The following is a 9,608-nucleotide window of genomic DNA, read 5'->3' on the forward strand; positions in this document are numbered from 1 at the left end:
TTGCGATGTACATCCAGTGCACAAAGATCTCATCTTTTCCCAAAGACCCCATATTTTTTTTAAAGGGAGTAGTTTGATTCTCACCATTATGTTTCCACATGAGTTTAGAGCCTGAAATTGCTCCAAATGTAAAAAAATCGGATACATGTACGATACTTTCGACTAAAGATAAGTCAATGCTTTCAACTGTAGAATAGTCGTTAATTTAATCGTTGCTCTCAACTATAGTATAGTAGCTATTCTCGTCTATATTATGGTCGTTGGTCTGACTATTTTCTATTCGTTGCTCTCGACTAAATGATAGTCGTTGCTCTCCAAAATAACGTAGTCGATTCCATCGACTATATTATGATCAATTGCCTGGACTATATTATTGTTTTTGCTCTCGATTATATTATAGTCATTGCTCTCGACTATATTATGACCGATTGCCTCGACTATATTATAATCGTTGCTCTCGATTATATTATAGTTGCTGCTATCAACTTTATTATAGTCGTTACTCTCGTTTATATTATAATCGATTGCATCGACTATATTACAGTTGCTGCTCACAACTATATCATTAACGATTGCCTCGACTATATTATGCTCGATTTTCTCGACTATTTTATAGACGTTTGTATAGTAGACCCTATAATAGTTGCTCTCGATATAGTATAGTCGCTGCTCTCGACTAGAGTATAGTCGTTGCTCTCGACTATAGTATAGTCGTTGCTCTCGACTATAATATAGTCGTTGCTCTCGACTATAGTATAGTCGTAGCTGTCGACTATAGTATAGTAGTTGCTCTCGACTATAGTATAGTCGTTGCCCTCGACTATAGTATAGTCGTTGCTCTCGACTATAGTATAGTCGTTGCTCTTGTTTATAGTATAGTCGTTGCTCTCGACTATAGTATAGTTATTGCTCTCGGCTATAGTATAGTCGTTGCTCTCGTCTATAGTATAGTCGTTGCTCTTGACTGTAGTATAGTCGTTGCTCTCGACTATAGTATAGTCGTTGCTGTCGACTATAGTATAGTCGTTGCTCTCGACTATAGTATAGTTGTTGCTCTCGACTATAGTATAGTCGTTGCTCTCGACTATAGTATAGTCGTTGCTCTCGACTATAGTATAGTTGTTGCTCTCGACTATAGTATAGTCTTTACTCTCGACTACAGAATAGTCGTTACTCTCGACTATTGAATAGAGTTTACTATAGAATAGTCGTTACTCTCGAGTATAATTTAGCTATTACTCTCAACTCTAGCAAAATCTATGCTCTCACTTATGGTGTAATCATTACCCCGTCTTTAGTATAATCATTTCTATCTTCTTCTCTATAATCGTTACTCTTGTGAACAGTGGATGGTTATAGTTTTCGACTGCTGCATATTTGTTAATCTCGACTATAGTATGTTTGATACTTTAACTATAGTATAGTAAAAAATCGCTCAAAATCTTTAAATCTGGCATCTTAGTTTTCCTTGTTGTCTGCATTCGTAAATAAAGAACCGTCTTTTTTGTTTCTTTATTTTTCTGTTAGTCAACGAAAACATATTCGTATAGAGAGTAGTTGAAAAAGAGAGATAGAGACAGAGAGAGAGGGAGAGTATTTCATGCGTTTATGTTATATGTAGAGTGTGTATGTATGCGCTTGTAGAGAGTTTAACATCATGCAGTTTGTGATTTTTTCATTAGTTCTCGTAGATGGTTCTTAGTAAGCGGTTGTTATTAACGGAAGATTTAACGGTTTTGAATTTCAATAAAACAGTTTGTCAGTGTGTTGAATTATAACAAAACAAGAAAATTAAAACATAAAATAAGAAGAGGCAGAAAAATATAAATTGAAAAGAAATCTTTTATAAAAAGTTTGCAATTTGTTTTTTTTTTCTAACTTTCTAAAAGGAGTAAAAATGTTAAACGAAAAAAATTTAAATAATTTTTATTAAATATTTCGATTTCCTAAAGGAAGTTTTAAAAATACATTAATCATTTTATGAAGTTTATGTTATTATTATAAATTAAAATGTGTGAAATCATAAAACTTTGTTGAAAGTCCATAAAAATTCTCTGTCTGTTCGAAAAGTATTAAAAAAAACAAAAAAGGTGCCGGGTTGGTGGTACTAAAAATCTATAGATAAAATGTGCATTAAAGTAATATTTACTTAATTTTTTTTATTCTTATACCTATATCTGCCTTTGAAGTTTTATAACAACAACAACAACAACATAAAAAAAGGCTAAAAACAACAACAAAAACACACAAAAACTCATGGTCCCTGCCAGAGACAGACAGACCGAGACACAGACCCTGTTTTCAAAGAGTTTGTTAATGTGAATGTATATATTGCTGTGTGTGTGTGTATCTGTTATACAAAGTGAGTGCGTTATTGCTGTTTGCATAACCAGTGTAGCCAATTGATAAAAAAAAATCGTTTTTTTTTTGTGAAACTATCGGCTTTTAAAGATAGAATAATGTGTGAGTTGTACAACTAACCAAATATCAATTAATATTAAGTGAAAATAAATACTACAACCTTATAACGATAAATATTTACAATGTTATGTGAAAAAAGAAATCCTGATAATTGATAGAACAAAATAAAAAACAAAAAAGAGAATCTAGACTTTGAGTTCAGTTATCGGTAATAAGAAGGAACTCTTTACAAACTACTTGACTTGATTTGTATAAACAAAGTGTTAAAGCAATCAATACTTCAACTGCTGCAACTGCAACATCATCTTTAACCCCAACACTACCCAACTCAATCATCGTCTGAAAATCTTCAAACAAATTGCAGTCCTTTTTTATAATTATTAAGAAAAAAACTCTCATATTTACTGCAAATATTAACGAACATGCTTAAGGATTAATACAAATAAGCATTCGTTTGGTTTCATATTCATATCAAAATTAAAAAGGATTTTAATTGGAAAATCTGGAAAAAAAACCCATTACCTTAAGTAAAGGAACACCTTCTTTAACTTTAGTATTATTAAAACATCATCATGGATTTCAATATATTGAGTTTAATGGCCCTTGGGCTTTCAATAGCATGTTTACAGAGTAAGTACATTAAGTAAAACAAAATTTTACAAAATATTTTGCAAGTTTCTCAATAGGTTTGTCCTAGACAATGTCTTATTAGACATACATATATATAACACGCAGTTCATTTCTTCATAAAAAGCATTTTCGGGAGCTATGCAGTAGAAGCAAGTTTTCACGATCTTGTTCTCTCTTTGGGGATCTTTAGAATTTGTTATTTGCTTATGTGTAACATTGCACCAAGATGTTTTAAAAAGTTTCAAAATTTCTTTCTGCAAAGCTTTTCAGAAGCTAAACAAGTATCGAAACAAAGTACCCATGATCTTCTTAAGATCTACTCTCTCTCACTCGCGCTCTCTTGAATTTGCAATCTCAACGTGATCTATAGTAGGAAACGTTTCATTGTTTTGCAGGCTCCTCTAATATGTATCAGAGATCATAGACTTATCAGGGAGTTGTAATATTCTCAAACTTCTTTTCTCTTGAAAGTTTTTTCGAAGTTGAAAAAAAAGATATATGTAGGATCTCTTCAAGATCAGTTTATACTTAGTCTCCCTCTTCTGGAACTTTTAATAAGTCTATGATCCTCAGTGGGAAACCTTTCACACTTTTGTTGCCTCCACTAATATGTGTCAGAGATCCTAGACTTATCAGAGAATTAAACAATTCTGAAACTTCTCTTCGGAAATAAGTATAAAAATTATGAAATCTTTCTCTTGGAAGCTTTTTGAAAGTTAAAAAAACGATCTCTTTAAGATCAGTTTATCCCTACTCTCTCTCTCTCCCTCTTCTGAAACCAATAATTAGTGTATAAATACACGAATATACAATCTAAATGTGATCCTCAGTGGCCATCGCTTCACTCTTTTGCTGCCTCCACTAATATGTGTCAGCGATCCAAGACTTATCAGAGAGTTGAACAATTCTAAAACTTATCTTCAGAAATAAGTATCAGAGTTGCAAAATTATGAAAATTGTTCTCTAAAAAGCTTTTTGGATGTTAAAAAAGTTTTATGTAAAGATCTCTTTAAGATCAGTTTGTATTTACTCTCTCTCCCTCTCTATCTTCTGGATGCAATCTTAATGTGTTATGTAATCTAAATGTGATCCTCCCTTGGGAAACGTTTCACTCTTTTGCAACCTCCTCAAATATGTGTCAGAGATTCAAGACTTTTCAGAGAGTTTTTATGACATTTTCGGAAGAATGTTTAGTACAAGAACAAAGTATGTAGGATCTTCTTAAGATCTGATTACCGCTCTTTTATATATTTCTCTCTTTTGAAACTATATGCTGATCTACAGTAGTAAACATAGAATAACAGCAGCCTTTCTAAGCTTATTTGTAAGTAACTGAATTTTTCTTAGGAAAGTCTTTAGTTTCTTCAAGTTTTTTTTCTTTGGAAAGACTTTCGGATGTTAAAGTTGCAAGCTATTCTAATATGTGTTAGAGATCAATAACTTATCAGAGAGTTACAAAATCAAGATATTTTCATCTACTAAGTTTTGCGGAAGCTAAACATGTACAAGAAGGTATGTAAGATCTTTTAAAGATCTGATGGTCTCTTTATTCTGAACATACATCACTCTCTCTCTCTCTTAAAAAGCTTATTGAAATTTTCCTCTGTTAAGTTATGCGAAAGCTAAATTTCGAAATTTTAGTCTGTGATGTTTTTCAGAAGTTCAACAAATACAACATCAAATTGGTATCTTGTCGTAATGTGGTCTGAAATAAGAAATGTTAAGGTCTTTTAGAAATCTTCAGTTTATGTTTATAATTTGTATGAAAAAACTCAAACTGGAATATATTGAGATTAAGATCTAGAAGGCTTAATGGGAACTCAATAGTATTAGTAACTTGTTAAGAATTTTCTCTCTCTTATTTGGAACTTATAGATCATTTATTTGCTCTCTTGTATCCAGCACAAAAGGATCGTAATATTAATAAATTTTTAACTCTGTCTCTCTCTCTCCCTACTTTGGGATCTCTATTTTGAGTCTATTTACTTGTATCCACGTTCTCTTATTATTAATTTGTGATCTTCGATTCAATTGCAAATTTACTTTTGAATTCTCCTTCATATTATGTTGTTATTTCGGAAACTTTAAAGAGACAAATGTCGCCTTTAGATGCTCATATTTGGAAGCTTATAGCATACAAAATTAAGCCATTACATGGCCCGTTAGAGCTTAAATAGTCTTTTCTTATTGGTAATGGAAGTTGAAGCCTTAGAAAAGTTCAAGATCCCAGCACGAAAGTAGTAGAAAGAGAAACGGAAGCATTTTAAGAGATCTCCTGATCTTGAGCTCTACAACTAGTTCAAATTCTCTTGCGACTTCTTTGCTAACAACTCAGCTAAGACTAACATTATTCCAAAAGTTTTTAATATACAAAGACTCTCAGTTATTGTAAGTTTAAAGCTAGAAAAAGAAAAGATGAATAAGAGCATCATGTTTAGAAACTAAAAATGAGATCTTTCTTCATCTTGTGCTCTACAATTACTACAATTTTCCTTTACTAACACCTCAGCAGATGCTAACATTATTCTCAAAGTTCTAATATACATCTCTTACTCTCAGATATCAGACAGATTGCATTCAAGGAGACCAAAGATCATCTCTCAAAACTAAAAGAAAGATCCGTCTTGATCTTGAAGTCAATTTCTCTTTACTAACAACTCAGGAAGGTCCAAAACTGAGCGAAAGATCTTTTTTGATCTTGTGGTCAATTTCGCTTTGCTAACAACTCAGGAAGGACCAATCTTACTAACACCTCAGCAGATGCTAACATTATTCTCAAAGTTCTAATATACATTTACTCTCAGATATCAGACAGATTGCATTCAAGGAGACCAAAGATCATCTCTCAAAACTAAAAGAAAGATCCGTCTTGATCTTGAAGTCAATTTCTCTTTACTAACAACTCTGGAAGGTCCAAAACTGAGCGAAAGATCTTTTTTGATCTTGTGGTCAATTTCAAGGAAGCTGTAAACTTAAGAAAATTAAAGATCTTTCAAACGTTTGTTAAAGAAAGAGAAAAAATTGCATTAAAATAGATCAAAGATCATCTGGTGAAACTAAAATAAAGAAATTTCTCGATCTTAAGATCTACCACTCTTCTACTATTTCAATTTCCTTTGCGATTTCATTGTTAATAGCTCAGGATAAATTAACATCGAAGCGAAAATCTCTAATCTACATCTGATCATCTGATCACTACTGTTACCGATCTAAAACACATTTCTGCCATCCAATCAACATCTTTTTTAATAATTCATAAAATTTACTCTAAATATATTCCTTAATTAGCCATACCTCATAGTTCTCTTTCAATCTCTCTCACACACACACACTTCCACACCACAGCTAAGATATTATAACAGCAATTATTTACCTCCTAAGGACTAAGTATAATCCATAGTAATAATCTGCTTGCTGCTTAAGATCATAAAGAATAATATTTTGTGTGCAAAACAATTGAGGAACAATGTGGAAATACTTGAGAACTACTTCAAACAAAAATTCCACAAAAAAAACAAACGTTTTAATAATGAGAAGAAAAAGAAAGAAATTCTAGAATAAAACTCATAGAAAGATAATTTGCACTATAGGAATTCTGTAGACCATGAAAATTGAATTGTAACAATTTGTACAAAACGACTCGCATTGTAATACCTACGAAAACAAAGGACACCTACAACTGCTACTACTACCGACAGGAATATACACACACATTCTATATACATATTTGTAATGCGTAAAACTATATTGAGGGATAACAGATTTCCTAAGTAGTTTGTGTCTCAAGTATATGACACAAAAACTATCACTTTTTAACAGCATAATTATGCTGATTTTATCAAACCATTTGCTTTTGCCCAAAAATTTCCTTTAAAGAGGGTTGGTTAGTTGTTTGTTTGTTTGTTTTTGCTTTTATAACATTTCACAAATAAGTTAATAAGCAAATGGTCATAATCTTTTTAAGCAGGGTTGTTCAAACAAAGTCCGCAAATTATGAAAGAAATATTTTAAGTATTTCTTTTTTTTTACTTAGTTTTTGTAAAGGATATTATCAACGAGTGTCCTTTGTTGCAATTAATGTAAAACATTTTTGTTTGAAACACAAAGTTTAGTATTTTTTGTTGCTTCTTTGAGATTTTTTAGAGATAAGAAAGTAGCAGCTAAATTTTCTTTTAGTTTTAATTAAAATTAAAAATTTTATTTAGTATCAGTAGTGTTCAGTTCTATATCAGATCTAAATTCTAGCAATTTTTTCAGTTTGAATACAGTTTTAATTCAGTTCGATTATAGTTATGTTTAAGTTCAGTACGAGTTCTGTTCTATCTTTAGTCATAATCTAGATCTGTTCCAGTTCTCTTCTAGTTTTAATCTAGATCTGTTCTAGTTCTCTTCTATTCAGTTCTGTTCTGTTCAGTTATGTTCTGTTCTGTTTTGTTCTGTTTAGTTCTAGTTCTGTTCTAGTTGTGTTCTAGTTCTGTTCTAGTTCTGTTCTAGTTCTGTTCTAGTTCTGTTCTAGTTCTGTTCTAGTTCTGTTCTAGTTCTGATCTAGTTCTGTTCTAGTTTTGTTCTAGTTCTGTTCTATTTCTGTTCTAGTTCTGTTCTATTTCTGTTCTATTTCTGTTCTATTTCTGTTCTAGTTCTGTTCTAGTTTTATTCTAGTTCTGTTTTAGTTGTATTCTAGTTGTGTTCTAGTTGTGTTTTAGTTCTGTTCTAGTTTTGTTCTAGTTCTGTTCTAGTTCTGTTCTAGTTCTGCTCTAGTTCTGTTCTAGTTCTGTTCTAGTTCTGTTCTAGTTCTGTTCTAGTTCTGTTCTAGTTCTGTTCTATTTCTGTTCTAGTTCTGTTTTAGTTCTGTTCTAGTTCTGTTCTAGTTCTGTTCTATTTCTGTTCTATTTCTGTTCTAGTTCTGTTCTAGTTCTGTTCTAGTTCTGTTCCATTTCTGTTCTAATTCTGTTCTAGTTCTGTTCTAGTTCTGTTCTAGTTCTGTTCTAGTTCTGTTCTAGTTCTGTTCTAGTTCTGTTCTAGTTCTGTTCTAGTTCTGTTCTAGTTCTGTTCTAGTTCTGTTCTAGTTCTGTTCTAGTTCTGTTCTAGTTCTGTTCTAGTTCTTTTCTAGTTCTTTTCCAGTTCTATTCTAGATTTCTTTTAGTAATGTTCTGGTGTTGATCTGTTCTATTTCTGTTTGATGTTTATTTCTAGTTCCTTCTCAGTTTTTTGAGAAAAGTTGTACATCTCTGTATAAAATATCGATCGAGCTGAACATGATTTTTTACCATTTTATACTCCAGTGCTTTTGTAATAAAGAATCTTCAATTTAAATTTGTCAGCCATTTTGATTTGCCAGGATTCCTCTTGATGGATAACTATTTCGTAGTCCCTTTTTTAATAACCCATTTTCAAACAAACTTTCGTTCCATCCCATATTTTACTGAACCATAAATTATGACTTTTTTATTGTTCATCAAAATTATTTACCGATATGAAAAGTTATTACTTTTTTTGTTTACTCATTTAGTTGTTGATATTGTTGTTGTTGTTGTTGTTTTGAATGTTTTTAAGCAAAAGCAGTAGAAGAAGAATAAGAACAATTTATGCTGATTATTGAAAACTTTTGTTCGTCATTTAAAGCAAGTTTACGACTTTTTTATGGCAACATTTCATGACAGACAGCAACAAGAATTAAACTCTGGAAACACTCACTGTCACTGCTACAAACACTACATACACATAACAGCAACTATAATAAAAACAATTTTATATTTTGTACACAAATCTGCTGCTGCTGTTGTCTGAGACACTAATACTGCTGCTGCTACTGCCATTGCTATTGCTGTCGCTGTTACGATATGTTTGCTGTTTGTCCTGATAAAGATAGCAAAAGCGACAGGACTCTCGCCTCTTATGAACGAATCTTAAGCATAAATATCACTTTATGACACGAAGTAGTAAACATAATGTACATTCACATATAAAAAAAAACTCATAAACATGGTGGAGCTGAAGAACCAGAGCCAAACAGTAAGAACTGCTGTGAAATTAAAGGATATTAAATGTTTTCATACAATTTTTCTTGTTGTTGTTAAACTGTTTTTTTTAAAAACACATGCGTAAAGGACCTTAATACAATACTAAAATTTTACATTCATAAGTATACAAGTGGTAGTGGTAGTAAGTAGCACGAGGATATTGGTAGAGTGGGATTTCATTTTTACGACAAACACGAGTCAAACATAAAATTGTCTTAAAATTTTCAACAAAAACAACAAAACACAAACAAATGTATTAAATTTTATACACACACAGACAAACATACATACAAATTCATATAATATGTAAAACGAAGTATGTACTAAATACTTTGTATTCGAAATTTTTATATTTTTTCTGTTTAAGCTGAAAGTGCTAAAACAGTGGGATAAACTAGGGCTTAAACAGATCTAATTATAATTGAACTCGAACTAAACCAGAACTGAACTAGAACTGAACTAGAACTGAACTAGAACTGAACTAGAACTGAACTAGAACTGAACTAGAACTGAACTAGAACTGAACTAGAACTGAAC

At 31.6% G+C, this 9,608-nt stretch overlaps 1 protein-coding gene across 1 annotated transcript in view; it reads left to right on the top strand.

Moving 5' to 3' along the window:
• Positions 1 to 1,697: 1,697 nt before the first annotated feature.
• The window catches only part of LOC111688228 (tyrosine-protein kinase-like otk), a 24,302-nt gene continuing 16,391 nt past the window's right edge, over positions 1,698 to 9,608 (top strand). Inside the window, exon 1 of the mRNA XM_046954333.1 lies at positions 1,698 to 3,051. Within this exon, the coding sequence (XP_046810289.1) occupies positions 2,994 to 3,051 (58 nt within the window). The 5' untranslated portion in view covers positions 1,698 to 2,993. The remainder of the gene's footprint in view (positions 3,052 to 9,608) is intronic.

The sequence above is a fragment of the Lucilia cuprina genome, chromosome 6 (genome assembly GCF_022045245.1).
Source record: "Lucilia cuprina isolate Lc7/37 chromosome 6, ASM2204524v1, whole genome shotgun sequence".
Classification (NCBI taxonomy): domain Eukaryota; kingdom Metazoa; phylum Arthropoda; class Insecta; order Diptera; family Calliphoridae; genus Lucilia; species Lucilia cuprina.